Raw genomic sequence first — 18,700 nt, forward strand, 5'->3', positions numbered from 1 at the left:
GCAGCTGATTTAGATTTTCTAATGCATGCATTACCATCATTCAAATGCTCCTAAAAACCCAGTGTGCTCTGTAGCTACATGTTGTCCTCAGAGAATATCACAACAGCATTAAATGTAATAGAAAAGGTTGGTTCTTCCAAAATCACAGCAAGCATCTGCCTTCTAATTATTCTAATTGTTCTTTTTGATGATAAGGATTAAGAATCTTAAGTTAGTGCATCTAAACTCCCTTGTCTCCTCAGAACCCTGGCACTGTGCATCACAACCTTTATCTGTGGTCCATCTAGTCCTGTAGAAGACTGGCACAGACTCCTTTGCAATTTACATATTCTATGCCCTCCTTGGGTAGGAGGGGGAATTAGGCAACATTAGAAATCTATTACTGTGGCCCTAACAATTTTGAAAAGTCATCCTCTCATCAAAAGTGATACCAGGTGTATTGATGCTTACAAGTTCCAGTTAAAAAACCGTCATCAACATCAGCAAGCAGTATTAATACCACAAGACAACCACAGACCTCAAGTTCTCATGAGTCAGTTCCCACAGAGAGGAAATAGCCTGCTTTTGCACCACTGTGACTTCTCAGTGCTGGCCTTGCACCATTTCTGTTTCCCAGCAAAACCTTATGCAAAGTTGAACACATGACCAGAAGCCAGTATCTTCCCAGCACTGTATTTCCATCACGTATGACACAAGCTTTCCAAGCTTTTTAGTCAGAATCTGATTAATCTCCAAGAATGGGGCTCTTTCCATCAAATACAGTGTCAAGAGGATGAGGAAACATCCTACTCCAAGGACATCAGCTTCCTCACAGAAATTCTGAAGTCTGTGCTGCACAAAAATGCTAGCCTATCACAGTCACCACAGATAACTTCTCATGCCAGAAATTCTGCTTTGTGAATGAAAGTAGAGCATCAATTGCAGCATTCACCTGGTATTCCAAATCCATCCTGTATTTTTTTCTTTATGCTTCTTGTGTCCAATATGCTGCAATATATTGGTTATTCCTCAAAAGAATGAAATTTCCTGAATTTCTATGTACCTTTTTTATGAGATGCAGCAGACATGCAGTAAGAAGAGAGATGGAAAACCAGAATAGTTTCTGGCTTGGTTGCTAGTGAGAAATCACCTGTCCCACAGAGTTTAATTGCAGTTAGGAGTCCCTTTTTTATGGCGTATGAAGCTCATGTCAGTAGACACAAATGTTGGCATCACACACAAACAGCACTAAGCCCTGTGTGGATGCAGGTAGCATGGGCTTAGTATCATATTAGACATAGATGATGAAACAGCATGCCACTAGCCAAGTGACAAGATGATGTAGAAATATAATAAACAAAATCTTACTGTGTTTTTTGAGAGCTGGAAAGACTCATGGTAATAGATGACCCCACTGCTGTTTTGGAATTCACTGAATTCTCAGTGGATGAATAAGAGCTGTCTTCAGATAGCTAGGAATAATAAAATCAAATTGATTAATTAGAGCTAGTGTATTTTCTGCTATTAACAGATCTGCTAGAATCCAGAGTCACTAAGGTATAAAGATACACAGACAGATACAGATATAGATAATAGATGTTGGCAGAGCTTCCTCCAGCTGGGTACTAAACCAGTGCCCTCAATTAAAATACTAAAATCTCACTTTCTAAATAAACAAAATCCAAAACACCCAAAGCTGATTTTCTCACAGAACCCTGATAGAAGAAAGGTAAGGCAGCCTGCAGAGAAGAGATAATTTTTCAAACACAATTGGCATGAGTTTAACATTTCACATCATGTCAGTGATACAGCAATTCCACTGAAACTTCTACGGGAACTTTCTTGAAAATCATGCAGTGGAATAATTAATTGCTTTAAAACAGCACTGGTTTGTTTGGTGTTTGGTTTTGATTGTTTTGGGTGTTTTTGTTTGGGTTTTTTTTTCTTAATTTGAGCTCCAGTAAAATTATTTTTCTTTTTACCTGAACACATGCTTCTTTCTTAGTCATTAGAGATACTACAGGAATTTCAGGACAGGTCAGGGCTTGTGGGGGCTGTAAAATGGCAGGTCTAATGACATTCCACAATTGACTTGGTGACAAGGATCCTTGCAAAATACAAAGACAAAATATTTAAACATACACTTTTTCTTCACATCTAATTCATACCTATATGTCTTGCCTCTTAACTGAAACTTTCAAAACATTTTAAAATAATATTTGCTGTTGTTTACTTCCTTCATATTCTGAAAAAAATGTAATGGTTTCTAAAATACACAACTCTGAAGTGAAACCCATGTGTTACCCTATCAGGATAAAAAAGTAATATGTTATATACATGAACATTCTATTTTTACTTACAAATCATATTTTTATTTGTAGATTTAAGTATATTTTTATATTTATATTTATTGCTTTGTTTTAGACATATCTTCTGGCATTTCAGATTTAAGTCTGCATCCTCAGATGCCAAGAGGTTTCTTCATCGCTTTCTCCAGGAGCAGAGGTATTCAGTTAGAAATGTGAAATTTCACTATGGAAGGTTACATTCAGTCCACTCAGGAAGTAGTCAGAGCAGATGGTCAGACCAGAATTCATACAACATTTACACTGTCAAACAAATAAGTTATGAACTGCATAAAGATACCTAGCCTGTCATTCAGTATGGAAAAGAGCTGTTCTTTTTTTGTCTTCTGTATCTCTAAAGGATGTCTTTGTGGAGCTACAGTGAATAAATACTACAATGACAGTTACCTTGTCTTGTACTTTTGATGATGTCAGGATTTCTTTGAAGAAGAGCTGAGGTCATGAATATGTTATTCTTCTTTACTACAAAAAAGGAATTTAAATAATGAGCAAACCCAAATTTCAACCATTAATTAGTATTTCTGTATCCCCTCCCTCTTTTCGTAGTACCTGAGCAATATTCCAACACATCTGAAAAAGATCTCCAAGATAACTGTTACTGTCTTAGTTTTTACAGGTGGGCAGACTTTGGCACGAGAAAGCAGCAGGTTTTCTGGCTGTGTCACAGTCTTTTGGATATCAATGACTGTTTTTAATGCAAAATCTTTCTCCATCTTTTAAAACTAGGTGTTCCTGTTTTGTAGGAACATTGAATGCTACCTGGTCAAGTTTTAGGTGTTTTTAAGATGATTAAGTGAGGCCCAAACACATAGGAATAAATAAAAAAATAAATGTACCCCACACTGCTCTGCTAAAAAGGCCTTCGTAACTCACTAGAACAATGGCAGTGCACTATTGATGTTTTCACTGTTGATAAAGGCATCAAACACCAGCGAGAAGGTGATGGCAACCATGCTGTAGAAGCCTAGGAGGTAAGGGGGATAATTTGTAGGTCACTAATATCCAAATAGCTGTGGAGCCAACCACAAGGACTACTGGTAGTAACTCACTGTGAGAAAGTGCAGGATGTGGCTGCAGAGAGTACCTAGAGAGGTAGGGCAGCACTTTTCCAGGACAACCATAAGCACAACACAGCACACACAGCAAGAATGAGGCCAAGAAGTGGGCATGGACTGTAGGGGCAGCAAGACCACCCCAAGGCCTCTGACCCATTCCCAAAAAGAATGAACTGCACCTGAGAACTGATTTGCATAAAAAAAGAGAAACTCATCTCTAGGGTGAGGAAATCCTTCTATATAAAGGTACTCCCATGAAGCCCAGGTGTGTGCCCCAGGATGCTGGACATGCCTTCAGCCAGACCAATGCTGATGCTGGAAACAAGAATAGTGATCTCTCTTTCTCTCTTTCTGGCTTTCTCTCTTCTCCTCTTTAATTCTCTCTCTTCCCTTTCACCTCAACCCTTCATCCAAAACACACCATGTGGTTATAACAAGAGATCAGGACTTATACCAGTTTTTATGCCAAGTGTGTAATTTACCAGTAAAACTTGTTAAGCTTTTGCAGAACCTCTGACTTCTGTCATTCCTTTCCATTGTGACCACCCAAGATTTGTGAATCTTGGGTGCTGCCTTCCCCTTAAGGGTGTGATGCCACACATGTACCATGTCCTGTAGAATGGCACAACTGATACACTACATACAATCACCACTTTTTCATTGCAATAGTGTGTTATGCTGCTATTAAAATGCTGGGCACTCTTAACATTGTTTAGAAATCCTCTACGCCAGTGTCTGTCTAGAGCCTGTCTCTGGTAACAGACGTAGGCTAGGATTTGAGACCACTCCATCCTCCTGTTGGTGCTAAGAGAGTGAGGATATTCCCTGGATCCCTGGTTACGTGGAAGACAGGCTCCTAGGACAGAAAATTATATTCCTGTAGGAACCATCACCATTATATTGCAAGCGAACTATTCATGTAATTACCGTAATTTCATTTTGGTTTTTTAAGTATAATTTGTATCACACTCTGTAAATGCATGCTTTCAAATTATTCAAAGATTCCACCCCTGCCCCAGAGGATTCCCCAGCTATTAAAAAAACCTTATCTTCTATTGAAATGCCAGTCCTCCTTATAAAACAATCCTTTCTCCCATCTAAATACCAGACTAGTCCAACACACTTCAGCTTTGTCTTGCAGGAAGACCATTTCTGCACACGTCTTTATTTTAGCTAATACTTGCTTTTCTATGTAAATGTTTATTTTTATTTACCTGTCTGGGAGGGAGGGAAAGTAGGAAGGATGTTAAATGAAGATGATCTCCCTCTTTGCTGTGTGAGAGCTGTATCTAAAAGAATAAGATATTAAATTATCACTTGTTTGGAGAATAAAAAAGACAAGTTTTAGGGTTAGCCAGGCTGATGTCATGCTTTCATTGACAGTAGAATAAATTATTATCTGCTACCCACCATCTTTCTGAAGCAGACTGTTAGGTTATGTCTATGCTGCTGTGACCCCAGGATGTCTCTGAGGCCAAGCAGCACAGCCTGGCTCAGGCACACAGCTAACTCTCTCTGTATCAGCTCTGTCCTGGAGACTGCCAGGTGGAAAGGTTCAAAACACAGCCAGACAGTGACCTATCCCTTAAACAGTGTGAGCAATCAAGAGGGAAAACACTCCAGCTTCCTCCTGCACTCTGCTTTATTTTTTGGTATAGGCCCTAAAATTTCTCACCTCTCTATCCCAGTTTAATTTTCAGAGTAAACCAAACTTAGCTTAAGTCGTCTTGGGTGCATTCAGGTATAATTAAAAAAAAATACCCCGTACATATATTAATGCCTGAATTTAGAAGTACCTTTTTGGTACTATGCATATGTTAAATAAAGATTGTAAAAAACAGATCAGTCCTTCTGCACAGTAGCCTCAGTGATTCGTGTTCATTTCCATGGAAACAGTACACAGTCCTTAATGAGCCTTCCCAGTCAGCTTATGCTGGATGGCAGGAGGGCCCTTCTGGAAACTGCTTTACATCTTAAAGGATTGTCCAGGGAACACTGGTCTCTTCCAGAAGCCAGAGATATAATTCCTTTCCTGACCTCATCCTCCCTTGACTGTGTAAGCAATTCAGGAAAATTATATGAAATTTATGGATTTTTCACTACTTTATGTAATATTATGTAAGTATGGAAAAAATAATGTATTTTTAATTAAAAACATGTTCACTGGAAACTACCAGCACGTATCACTGTTTAAGTTTTCAATACTTGCAGCAAACTTACAATGCAGAAACATTTCTTAGATGGGGAGTTCATTCTTTTCATTGCCAGATGAGAATACAGAACTCCAATCAAAACATGACTGGAGGTAAATGTCATACCCGTGTTAGACTGAGAGTCAGACTTCTGGAAGGTCAAAGATGATGATCTTGCACGTTTTCTGGAACAACTAATGAAATCTAGAGAAAAGAAAATATAATGTAATTTGCAGGAGGCATCAGCACCATGTTATGATACTGAATTAAAACCTGAACAAAATAAATTCTAGGAGGGACTTAGAGAACAGCTTAAAGGCAATACCTAAGAGCAAGAGGGCTTTGGAATCTAAGTCAACACCTATCACAAAGCCCTGGGGAGTCTTCATTTGTATCACGTTCAGGGAACCCAAAGCAAGTACTGAGAATCAGTTCATAGCCCATGGGCTCAGAAAACATTAAGAATGAGGAGCTACATTATAACATTACCCAAGCAAACAGAAAAAGGCAGTTAGGAGTTCATACAGCTGATGAATACACTTGGTCAATTTTCAGGGCTTCTCAAGCTTATCTTTCTGGTAAATATGAGAGGTAAGATAGAAGAACTCTTGAGGGAAGAAAGGGACATATATATTAAGACAGAGTAGGTGGCTCTACAACCCACAAAATCTTAGTCTGGTAAGTGGGATTTGCCCCTGCTCATAGAAAGAGTCCAAACACTGTTTTCACAGGAAATAAGCAGACCTATGAATAACTCCGTTATATTATGCTGTTTCAGTGAGGTGGTGATTACCATTTTCAGCTTTGCAAACTGGGTCTTCTGCAGGCCGCTGGAAAAAAAAATAAGCATGGAAAGGTCAAGGGAATAGAACAATCATTTTCTAGACAGAGACACAAAGTTTAACAGTCCAGCATATATCCATTAAGTCTTGTTTCTGTTTTCTATTCTTCCTTGTTCTGTTTTCAGACCATTTATTACAATGTTAACCAGGGCTAAAATCTTATACTACTATGAGGATAATTGTCTACAGAATACCTATTTCTCACAAATTTTTATCAATAATGAAAAACAGGGGGAAAAGGCTTTTTACCTTCAAAGAACGGTCTTTCTTTTCAAAAACAAATGTTGGCTGGGCAAGTACTGATTTCTCTGGAAAAGAGAAGAGATAGTTTTGAATAACAATTTCATAATAGTATTTATAAATCAGAGCTTTGAAAATGCTGTGCAATAACAAACAGGAGTTTATCTTTTTGTTACAAAGGAAGAAACTAAAGAGATGCAGTGATGTACAATACAGTACATTAGGGGAAAAAAGCTATAATCCCCAAATCTGAGTGTGAGTTTTGCCTAGCTAGATGCCACGGGATTTGGCCTCATATTTTTTATATTTCTCTTTTTTGAAAAAAAAAAGTGCTTTAACCTTCACAAGAAACATCTGCCATCCTTTAAGACCAAGGGTGAACTGCATCTTTGTGTAGCAGAAAAGAGCAAGGATGTGAAATGTAAAATATCCCTAAAGGAAGGAAAACAAGAGAATGTGTTACACTTGGCCTTTCACCTACATTCATACATTCTGCTCTTTAAGCTTCAGGTAGGTGGATATCTAGGGTCAGTTTTAATGTGTGTGTATGCTAAATAAACATATGGAGCTCTATAGAGCAAATTTTAGTCTCAGCATACCTCGGCATCTCTTAGGCATAACTAAAAATATCTTGGATCTATGCTCTTTTTTCTGTGAAATATTTTTCTGCATACATTTGCCTCACATCAGAGTTTTTGTTGATTTAGGGGTCACTACTTCTACATCTCATACAACTTCTTCAGGATGTTAACTTTGTTAGGCTTGTGACCTTCACAGCCAGTGCAACTCTAATGGACTAAATTTGGTTGTCAGTGTAAAAGAAAAAGCTGTTTTCACCAGCACCACTGATTAACGACACATTATAAGAATTAAGGGCACAATTAATGGGCAAAAAAGCAGACAATCTTTTTTTAAAGACCACCCCATACAGGAGTCATCTCATTCTAGCTTGATACATCTGTAATGTGCAGGAAAGTGAAACAATCAGTTTCTAGCAATGAGCATATCTTAGCTGTGTACTTTAGATGACAAATAGAAAGCTAAATGCATGTATTTCTCTCCATGGCTGATAAGTAAAGAGTTCAGACTAGGGTGACTGCTGAGCTATTTGACTGGCCTCTGGCCAGAGAAATCTCACACTTGGTGCCTTGTTAGCTGACATTTGACAGAATATTTATCACATACACAACATTTTTGTAACAGTCTTTTTCTCTGTTACCTCTTCAACAAAAACATCCAAGTGAAAATATGTGGATATTTTTATCTAGAACTGCACACCTACCTGTGACCAAACAACTCGAGCTTTGGTATCAATTACTCAAAGATTTAATAAAGCAAACATCAACCTATCATAGAGGAGTTAAGATTACCACACCAAAAATGTATTCAACTATCAAGTAAAAAGTAAACATTGTTAAAATAAATGCTTCATGTATGCAAACAAGGGCAAGGAGCATGAAACTTTCACTCAAACCCAGGGATATACAGACAGAGAAATAACTACTACAGTTTTGCTGTTGTTAAAGTTAATTTTATTTTCACTTGGGCATTGTGTGTGTGCAAAGGACAGGATTTAACTAATTTAGCATGCTTTGCAATGAAAGCCTGTTTCTTCCTTAATAGAAAAAGCAGAAAAAAGTTCACATTGTTCCACTGAAATAAAGATAACTCTCTGTCATTGAAAACTGAAGAAAAATTCCATAATCTGGTTGCAGCTAGGGGGTCAATGGCATGACACGACATGAAGCAATTCCCCTTCTATTCACTAGAGGGGAGTGGCACACATGAACAATAGTATTTCACTTAAATATGATTTTTTTAAGAGAATAAGCTTTTTTCTGTCCCCTTCAAAACAAGTGAAAAACCAAAACTGGTATTCTTACTGAATGAAGGAAAAATACAAAAAGTAAAGAGTAATGGTAGAAACTTTCACATTCTTCTCAGTAATCCTGAAGCTCAGAAGTTTGCACTTTTTTAAGGGTACATTTTCTACTCCAAAGAACGGAATTAGCAAAGAGTGAACTGCTATGAAGAAGGAATTGACTTTCTCTCACAGTTAACTTTTCCTAGATCTAAAAGGCTGTAAGGTATTTGAAGGAATTAAGAAAGCCCACTACATTTGAAACAGTGAGAAGATTCCAATAATATTTTAAAACCCAAAAGTTCCTAAAGAAAAAAATCTGCTTAATTACCAACAGAAACACGTGAAGCTACAGCATAATGGTACCCTTCAAAGATAAATATCCATATTTTAATACTGCAGTAAATATAAAGAATATATCCCACCTTCTGCTCTTGAGCCAAAGAGCTGCCTGTAGATCAAGTCAGAGGTTGCTGAGGCTGCCACAGTTATTTATAGTTTGTACAGTTCTATAATACTTCTACTCCAATCAAGAAAACCTTTTTGTAATTCCTGAAGCATACTCCACAAAGCTGATCTGTAAGATCTTCACTCCTCAATCAGGCTGTTCATAACAGGGTTTTAAAAATATATTTGTGTTAAATATATATGTATCCTAAACATAAATTTCTATTTACATTTTCAGCTTCTCAGATATTCAGGCACAACATCTGCAGCTGATCTCCATGGAAAAAGACACCCACAACTTCTAGTGGATGTAACACAAGGCCATCAAGGAGTTACCACAGTCGTGTTGGAGTGATAATTTTAACACTGGTCTGTCCTTCTGCATTTCTCCCCTTCATTCCCTGCACTAAGTCTGCCTCTGGCAGGGTGGCTGTGCTGGCTGAAAGAGAAGTACACCCAGTCTCGCGGTGCCAGACTCAGTCCCAGGAACAGGCAGCAGCAGCCAAGGCCAGGCACAGGCAAATGCAGACAGAGAAACAGGAATGGGTGGGCTGGAGCCATTCTCCTGCATCACCACCACCAGGACACAGACAGACATGGGCTGGATAGTGCCTGGTTCAGACTGGGCCACTCCAGTCCTCAGCAGCTTGGCACTTGTGGATAAAAGAGGCTGTTGGAAAAGTTACCAGAAAATAATGCCAAATGAGCTGCCTCTGGCTGCAAGGACTGGAATAATCCACCAGCCTCAGCCAAGAGTCCAGACACAGAACCTGTCTGTCTGCACATGAATAATCACCACAGATTTGGCTCTTTCTCCCTTGCTACAGTTCCCCTGAAGCTGCTGAATCAGAAATCTAATGTTTGCTGTTTTCAAAGACCAAAACAGGTCCTTGCCTGGAAGATGCATTAGAAACATTTCTTTGTCTGAAATCTCACCTGGATCCTGTCCAGCCTCCTGTCCTGCACAGAAGCACTATCAAATGTGCTCACACCTGAGCTACCTGACATGGAAGGTGCCCAGGTTACAGGACGGAGACTGCGTTCCATTTGAAGGAGCATTTTGGGAAAAAGTAAATGCTGGCTGATGCCTTAGGAGCACTAGCCAGAATAACATACAAGAAATAATGTAAAATTCACTTCCATTGCTATTGCCTTTTCTAAAGCTATTGAGACTTCACAAAATACATATATTAAAAAGTAAGTGAGACCCTGATGATTTTGAAAATTTTAGAATGGTTATTACTATTGTTTCATCCTACCCTAAACATAGACAAATGATCTACAACCTTTGAGGGCTAAGGACAAAGTGGAGAGAATATAAGCACCATCTCTTTCTAATTTTCAGGCACTCCTACACCTGATATAATGACAAAAGTGGTGACAGTGCTGTTTCCCTATTCCTCTCAAAGAGATGCAAAAAAAATGCCCTCAAATCTTTCAGAAGGTAAGATAGGACTTGTGATCTCAATAGAAGTTTTTTATTTCTGATGTAGAAACAGTTATTTTTTTACATTTTAAATTTTTAAAAATTAAATCTGTTGCATCTTCATCATTAACAAACTGGCCAGAAAACTGAAAATTATTTCATTCATATCCATAGCAAAAACTTACACATTTTTTAAAGTAAAGATGGACCAGTTGCTTGGCAAGGCTGAGCCCAGCAGTGGCAGCCCCTCTGGGATAATGAATTTAAGAAGGGCAAAAAAGTACTGCACAAGGACAGCTGCACCTGTGACACGAGTGAGAATGTGAGAGAGGAACAGCTCTGCACACACCAAGGTCAGTGAAGGAGGAGAGAAAGAAGGTGAATGGTGAGGCAGCTGTGCCCCTGCAGCACAGGGAGGTCCAGGGGGGAGCAGAGATCCACCTGCAGCCCCTGGAGGAGCCCACACCAGAGCAGGTGGATGTGCCTGAAGGAGGCTGTGACCCCATGGGAAGCCTGTGCTGGAGCAGGCTCCTGGCAGGAGCTGCAGCCTGTGGAGAGAGCAGCCCACACTGGAGCAGGTTCCCTGGCAGGACCTGTGATCCCCCTGTGGACCCACACAGGATGAATTCATGGAAAATGACAGCCTGTGGAAGGGACTCAAGTTGTAGAAGTTCATGGAGGACTGTCTCCTGTGGGAATGATCCTGGAACAGGGGAAGAGTGTTGAGGAGTCGTTCCTGTGATGAGGAACAAGTGGCAGAGACAATGTGGGATGGAGATGACCACAACCCCCATTCCCCATGCACCTGCCCAGTGAGAGGAGGTAGAGAAAGGAGGGAGTGAACTTAAGGCTGTGAAGGGTGGGAAGACTTCTTTTTTAAAGAATTGGGTTTAGTTCTCACTACCATATTCTAATTTTAATTTGACTAGTATTAAACTAAATTGACTTCCCCTCTTTTTCCTGTGATGGTAATTGCTGAGTGTTCTCCCCCTGTGCTTATCTCAACCCATGAGCCTTCCATAATTTTCTCTCCCCAGTCCAGCTGAGGAGGAACATGAAACAGTGGTTTTAGTAGACACCTAGCATCGAGCCAGGGTCAACATACCACAACATTAAATAAATAAAACAAACAAAGGAAAATAATGGCACAAACCAAAACCAAACAGAAACCCCCTTTTTAATCAGAAAAAAAATTCTCAAATAGAATATGATACTTGAAAATTGCATGATGTCCAAATAATTTCACTGACTTACAAAACCTTTAACTGCATCCAACTTTTGCTTTACAACAACCTAGTAAGCACTGCACAACACACAAAGGCTACATGACAATTTATAATTAGCTTATAATTTTATCCAATCAAATGATGAGGCTATGACATCGAATTATCAAGTTTCTGTGCTCTGATATGCTATAGCATATTTTGGAAGCTTTGCATGTTATTGCTATAATTTGCAAAAACAGAAGCAGAGACACTGCTGTATTTTGATGTTACAGCTTAGATTGCTGGTTCCCACAGATCTCTAACCAAACAAAGTTAATAAATAATAACAAATTCTTGCACATAAGACTGCCATTTTGATTGTTTCACATCTAAACTTGTTTAATGAGAACATGTAATTTGGGAAGACGTTGAGAAGAAAAGTAGATTTAATGTCACTTTGGTTGCTACATCTCCAGAAGTAGTTTTATGTCACTAAAATAATAAGTAAAAAAAAAAAAACCACACAGAAAAACTTTGACTCTGTCACTAATGAATATGTGCTATGTACAGATATTACTTGAAAAAACACGAAGAAAAAATTTTGTGGCAATATGCATGAAAGAAAAGAAGCAATGATGGACTAGCATTTAAGTGGGAGACATGGATTGAGAAATTTACATTGATAAATAAAATTAATAAAATAATTTAATAAAAGAAATTATTTTCACTATGCTGAATGATGGTCTGTACATTAGTGACTTCAAGCAGCACCAGAGTTAAACTATGTAATAAAATGACCAATTTTTATTCAAAATGCTGCAAAAACATAGAAAACTATCAATACTTGAGACAGCAAAACTTCAACAGGCAGAAGAAAAAAGAAACAAGATAAATTAACAAAATATTTTGCTCTCTGAGCTTGGGCTCCTGTCTAAATATTGTTTCTGGCTTTTGATTAAAAAGACATCTGTCAGTATTTCCAGTGATGGACCATTTTCATGCAAAATTAGGTGGAAGTTAGCATAAAACCTTTTGGCTTCTGTCAAGGAGAAATCAAGAACAGGCTTTACCAAACCTAAAACAGAACCATAATTTCTGGTTTTAAAATACTCATGGAATTTCACAACATTAAACCAGTTCACAGCCAAGAGAAAGTGCCACAATGCTGCCAGCCAACATCTTGAGTCCCTCAGTGGCCCCACTACGTAAGCCAGGGTTTCCTCTGCCAAAACTTAAATAAGACAGATGACATGAGGCAAAATGGGGGTGTCCTAGAACAGTACTTCATGCAACCAACTTAATAAAATGGATCAACTTAAAAGAAGTATGGGAAAGAGCTCAGGAAATTTCCCATTGCTGACCCTGAGTAAAAGGTGGGTTCCCAGAAGCGCTGGGCAGGTGAGCATTCCAATGGAATTCACACACACAGCTGGCAGCATCTTTGAAAAAAAAGGTTACTAAATAAAGCTCTAAATATGGACCTGGAAACCTACTTTCAGATTCTCATCTATTAGTCTTCATACTTTTGAGTCTGCTTATGAAGCATATTTAACACTTTCTAAGACAACTGTCTTAAAAAATAAGATCAGTTTTAATACCATGACTGGGGATTTTCCAAGCAAACTTACATAATATTTTTTTTGCTAGAGATGTTTTAATACAAGATTGATTGCTTCCCTTTCCATCTATATCTATTATATGTACATAATGGGTTTTATTTAATCTGTAAACATTAAAAGTAAAATAAGAAAGAAAAATAAGGTCATAAAGCAAATGAAATTCTAATCAGAAGAGTTTCCCATACACAAAGGGAAATAAGGTCATAAATCAAATTAAATTCTAATCAGAAGAGTTTCCCATACACAGAAGTATCAGAGATGCATGTTGCTATACAGCAACATGCAGCTTCAGTATCTTAGTCATAGTTCCAGACCTGTGTGCTAATGGAATTTTTTCTTTTATAATACTCTTCTGAATGTCAGTGAATCAATAGATTTCCAGCAAGTCCTCATGAATCCTGATTTTCCAAATATGTTCAATAGAAATCATTCTAAATAGTGAAAAAATATTTTGAGTATTGCTAAAATAAAGTATTTCAAAACTACTGAGATGAAATCTTTGACAAAGTTATTTATTATTTGAAAAAAAAGGGACTACCCATGGTTGTGAATTTTATTTCTAGATAACTTAAACATATATCACTAATATTTGGCCACTGGCTGCACTTGCTGCAGGAGCAACTGTACTTCAGTAGCCCATGAAGAGACTGCTGGCCACAGCACTGTGCTCTGTTCCAACACCCTGTACTAAATAGGAGGTGCACACAGCTTATCTTGGGTTCACACAGCATCCTGTAAATACAGTTTGGGGAACCAATAAATAACTTCACACCTCCCTGTTCGGATCAGCAGAGAGTACATCATCAAAGAAGAGAGTTTCTGTTTCACTGCACTCAGAAAGAATACAGTTCATCTAATTGACAATTTGCGAAATAAAACTTCTGAAGGAATTTTTCCTAGGACAGCTTTACTACATTTTTGGGACTCCAAAATTGCACACTCTTTGTTATACAAATAGTTCATAACCCACATAAATAATTTCCCTGTCACCAGTGGCAGCAGTTATGAGAGCAAGGATTCTTCATGAGGGCACAGTCCTGCATAATCAGACTCTTAACATTTTAAGACATGTTCATCCTCTCCTAAGTCACTCTTCTCAATGCTACAGATTCTAAGCACAGAGAGGGATTAGAGTGGAAAGGGTTCTTCGATAAAAAAATATTCCATCTAATGCTCCTAGCTCCCACTGTGGCTTATTGCATGCCATGTGAGAGATGAGATTTAAAATTTAAAATATTCCTCTTCAGCCATGGAAACTCAGGTGACAGACTATGGAAGTGTTTATAGATACAGTGTATGTCACACCCACTCACCTCTGTAGAGCACACTTCTCATCTTTATACGGGTATAACATAAACACGCATTAAAATAGCAATAAAAATTACCCTATCTCTGCAACATTGTAACATAATTTGAGAGAAATGTAACCCAGTTGGCTTTATTTCAAACATTAGAGTGAAGGAAGTATTTTAGAGTGTAATTTTAGCAGTGCTACAAGACCAGAAGTAACTGTGTCAGTAGACCAGCAGGACTGTGCCAAAAAGCTCAACCAAAAATTATTTTAGAAACACTGAAACATCCCACTGCTCAGAATTTTTAATCCATTGTAAAAGCCAGTAAAATACCCAATGCAAGGGCAATAAAATTCGTAGGCATAAAAAGTGTTACCCTTTTCAGAGCATTGTACCAAATTTAAATTTCATAAATCCCTATGAGATAACTCAGAGGTGACCCTTAGGGGGTTTGTGCAGAAATTGAACTGTACAGGTAATAAGGTCATGATCCAACAACACTCACACATCCCTAAATTTCAGTGGGCAGGCTGGACTGTGTGCTCAATATTAAGCACAAACTGAAAAGCCGGACAACTGATACATTAGTCCAACCTCTCTAAAATGTATCAGTCATAACATCAGGCTTAGCCCTTGAAAGTCCTCTTGGTAATTTAGGTTCATTCATCAACCCCTGTAGTAAAAAAACGGCTGGTGGCATTATCTGCAAAAAGTCCTTAATATTATTACTTGTTTTCGTTATGCATCCTCATCAGTTTTTAATGATACTGATAACTGACTCTTAATTCATGGCTCTCCTCGCTGCCTAAATAAGGGATTTTGCTGTCCACCTCTGCAGACAGGCATCAGTCTGTGGAGCAGGATAGTTTTACTCTCAAGGTGCAGGGCACATCAGGGCACGAATGTCCAGGAAAACGAGTGTTGCTTCCAGGTATGGCCAGGAATGCAAGTACTATTCCCACCCATTGTCAGGCCCAGCATTTAGGAAAGCTGCAGAAAGCTCAAATGGCAGGGGAGTTAACACTGTCAGAAAATAGAGAGTCCATACATCTGGTAGTGTTCCTTCCTTGAGTAAAATACGAATTGGAGGTTTCCGACAGATTACCAGCAAAAACAATGTGATAAAAAGGCACAGCCAGGCAAGCTCTTGTTTTGCATTACACACAGCACTGTTACCAACCAGCACATTCTTTGTGTTTATCCCATTCCCAAAAAAAAACCCTGGGGGAACACAAGAGACATGCAAGAGACAATAGCTAACAAAACGTACCTGTAAAGCATTCCTCCTTGGGATCTAACGTGCTGCCGCGGGAGCCTCGCCAGGGCCTGGGCATGGTCTGTTCTTGCAGGCGAGCAGCTTGCTGCAGAGCCCGGGGACCACCGGGCCAGTCTCTTCTTTTGGGGAGGTCGGGCACCTTCGCACCCCGCCGGGGTCTGTCACAGCCAGCACAGGAGCATCGCGTGCCTGCACATAAAACATTCCCTTTGCAAGCAGGAATTGGCTCGTTTCTCATTATGAGGTCAGCATAAGTACCCTTTTATACACATCTCTCTCTATGCAGGTAATCACATATGTTATATACGCCGGAGCTGGCTCTGTAAACCTGCCACCCGAGCCGCCCAGCGGGGCCTCGGGACGCGCGGTCCGGGCGGGCGGCGCTTCCCGGAGCGAGCCAAGGATGCAGCGGCGCCGGCGGCCGGCGGGGACAGCCCGGGGATAGGGCCCGGGGCCGGCTCCTCGCCCGCGGGGCGGGCCATGGGAGGGGACTCTGGAAGCCGGGCAAGGAAACGCGGGGAGGCAGAGAGGGTGGGCGGGGAGCTGCCAGCGGCGCTCCCCGGGGCTGCGGGGCGCGGTCACTGGTGAGCTCCCGGGAGTCCTGTGCCTGCAATGGGGGATTTTTGGCTTTTTTTGATTTCAAAAAGAGATTAAATATCAAGCAGGGTCGACGAACACCGTGATTGTTCCCAGGCTGACGTGAACCGAGGGCAGCGTCAGCACAAATAGGTGTTGCGGTCCCTCCTTCCAGGCGCGCTGTGCTGCAAGATCTAAAGCCTCGCCCGTGCGTCCTGCTGCTCTCTTAAATGGCAGCAGCCTCAAATTCTTCAAGTGGGAGCGATTTCAGGCTATTATGTATTGCAGGCCCGGTGTCAAACTGCCTGTAATCATAACAGTTCAAGACAAAAAGGCAGGAACAGAATCACATCTCTGGTCTGATTTAGTGTGATTACACAGCCGATATCAGATGTTCCACAGGAAAAAAGATGCAAGAAGTCCAAGAGCACACAGGTGCTCCGTGGTTTTCCCTCATTAGAGACTCAGTGTGTGTTGGTATAACTTCTAAAGTGTGCCATTTAACCCATCTGCAGTAGAATCAGAGGAACTTTTAGGCTTCTAAGATCAAAGTCCAACCTTTAACCCAGTATTGCCAAGTTCCTCATTCTACCATGTCTCCAAGTACCGCATCTTTTTAAATACCTTTTTAAAATACCATCAGGGATGATGACTCTACCACTTCCTTTGGCAGCCTGTTCCAGTACCTGACAACCCTTTTGGTGAAGGAAATTTTCCTAATACACAATCTAAATCTCTCCTGGAGCAACTTGAGGCCATTTCCTCTTGTCCTGTTGCTTGTTGTCTGGAGGAAGAGGCCGAGCTCCACCTGGCTACAACCTCCTTCTCTGGACATGCTCCAGCACCTCGTTGTCCTGTTGTGAGATTTCCAAAGCTGAACATAGCACTTGGGGTGCAGAAACCTGAGCCTTAACTGTTAGAACTTGGTATTTTTGTGACCTCCAATTGTATGTGCCACCTCTGTATAAACCTTAATAAGTCCTTGACTTGTGGTGTGCACTTCATCGTCACATTCCACAGCAGTCACAGTATTGCATTAAGTTTGTAATTTGGGTTTTGCAAGTCTTCAGTTTAAGTTGAATACTGCCTAGTTATTATTATGTGCAACAGTCCTACTCTAGCTTCTGAATAATATTTCATTGCTTTATACTTTTGTCATACATTCTAGTTATCTTCTGAGGTACACTATTCAAAATTTTTCAGTCACTAATTCTTTTGAATTCACAAGCACCCTGCTCCAGACAGAGGTGGCCCATAGGCAGTTGCAGAAAAGGTGATGGCACAGAGCTGTGTCTAATTTGTCCAGTGAAACCAGCTGCACTGTCTGACAACAGATATAGGTATTTGAAGTTAATGCCTTTAACTCCCTATAACAGTCTTTATAGAGTTGTGTGGGATCAATAGATATCCATAAGGATAACTGCTGGAGAAGGAGAAAGTATTCTGTGGAAACATTACATTATCCTCTCCTGTTCTCAGCCTCAGCATCCATTGCTAACCACTGCTCAAGAAAGGATTTTGTGGTATCACTCAGCATCACCATTCTTATATCCTTTCTTAATACTATATTCATTTTCCTTGTCAAACTCTTTTAAATAATAAAATCTTTAATACACAATAAAAATTGTGACAGCCAAGCTGGTACACAACATCATCTGAAATTGGCAACTAAAAGTAAAAAGAAAGGTGAAATAATTTGGAAATCATAAAGCACACATATCTATTTTTTGACATTTTAACTATGAATGTGGAAATTAACTAACAATTAGCTTTTCCATAAGTAGTTTTTCATCATATCATTATGAAATTAATTTTGTATTAGGAGAGAGAAAAGTAAAAAGCAGAGTAGCTGTCTGGGTCTACTCTTGGCTAGGTCACAATGTAAATTCCTTATTAGTTCAAGCTCCAAATGGTGCAATGTTCTTTGATAGGCAAAGTAACTATGAATCCTAGATCAAAGTCATTATAATTTAATTATTAGTCTAACACCTTTGTGTTAGACTAACACTCAATTATAATAAACAAAACCAAGCATTTGCAACTAGTGTTCACACAAAATCCTGAAAATGCATGCATATATCCTGCTGTATTTTCTGCAGGATATGTTTGTTTCTGGCACTCTTCTTTGCAGACGTGTTTGCACTCTTCTTTGCAGACGTGTTTCTATCAACAGAACCTCCAAGGACAGTACAGGTTCTGGGAATGACAGCATGATGAACTCACATTACTCCTACTTATCCAAAGATAACATTTGAGAATTACTTATTTAGCACGAATAAAGTAAGCAAAATACATTAATTTTAAGTTACAGATACATTAATCAC

At 39.5% G+C, this 18,700-nt stretch overlaps 1 protein-coding gene across 2 annotated transcripts in view; it reads right to left on the bottom strand.

Moving 5' to 3' along the window:
- RANBP3L (RAN binding protein 3 like) overlaps window positions 1-16,274 on the bottom strand; it is a 32,293-nt gene extending 16,019 nt beyond the window's left edge. The window contains exons 1-8 of one of the 2 annotated variants that reach the window (XM_038125320.1): window positions 8,961-9,625; window positions 6,684-6,742; window positions 6,337-6,422; window positions 5,719-5,796; window positions 4,615-4,689; window positions 2,733-2,807; window positions 1,962-2,086; window positions 1,348-1,451 (exon numbers count right to left, since the gene is read on the bottom strand). In XM_038125320.1, coding sequence (XP_037981248.1) covers window positions 1,348-1,451; window positions 1,962-2,086; window positions 2,733-2,807; window positions 4,615-4,689; window positions 5,719-5,796; window positions 6,337-6,388 — 509 coding nt within the window. In that variant the 5' untranslated portion in view covers window positions 6,389-6,422; window positions 6,684-6,742; window positions 8,961-9,625. Of the gene's footprint in view, window positions 1-1,347; window positions 1,452-1,961; window positions 2,087-2,732; window positions 2,808-4,614; window positions 4,690-5,718; window positions 5,797-6,336; window positions 6,423-6,683; window positions 6,743-8,960; window positions 9,626-15,794 lie in introns of those variants that run through there. The other variant, XM_038125319.1, reaches the window with a different exon arrangement.
- Between the last annotated feature and the right edge of the window lie 2,426 nt (window positions 16,275-18,700).

Source organism: Motacilla alba, chromosome Z (genome assembly GCF_015832195.1).
Source record: "Motacilla alba alba isolate MOTALB_02 chromosome Z, Motacilla_alba_V1.0_pri, whole genome shotgun sequence".
NCBI lineage: Eukaryota > Metazoa > Chordata > Aves > Passeriformes > Motacillidae > Motacilla > Motacilla alba.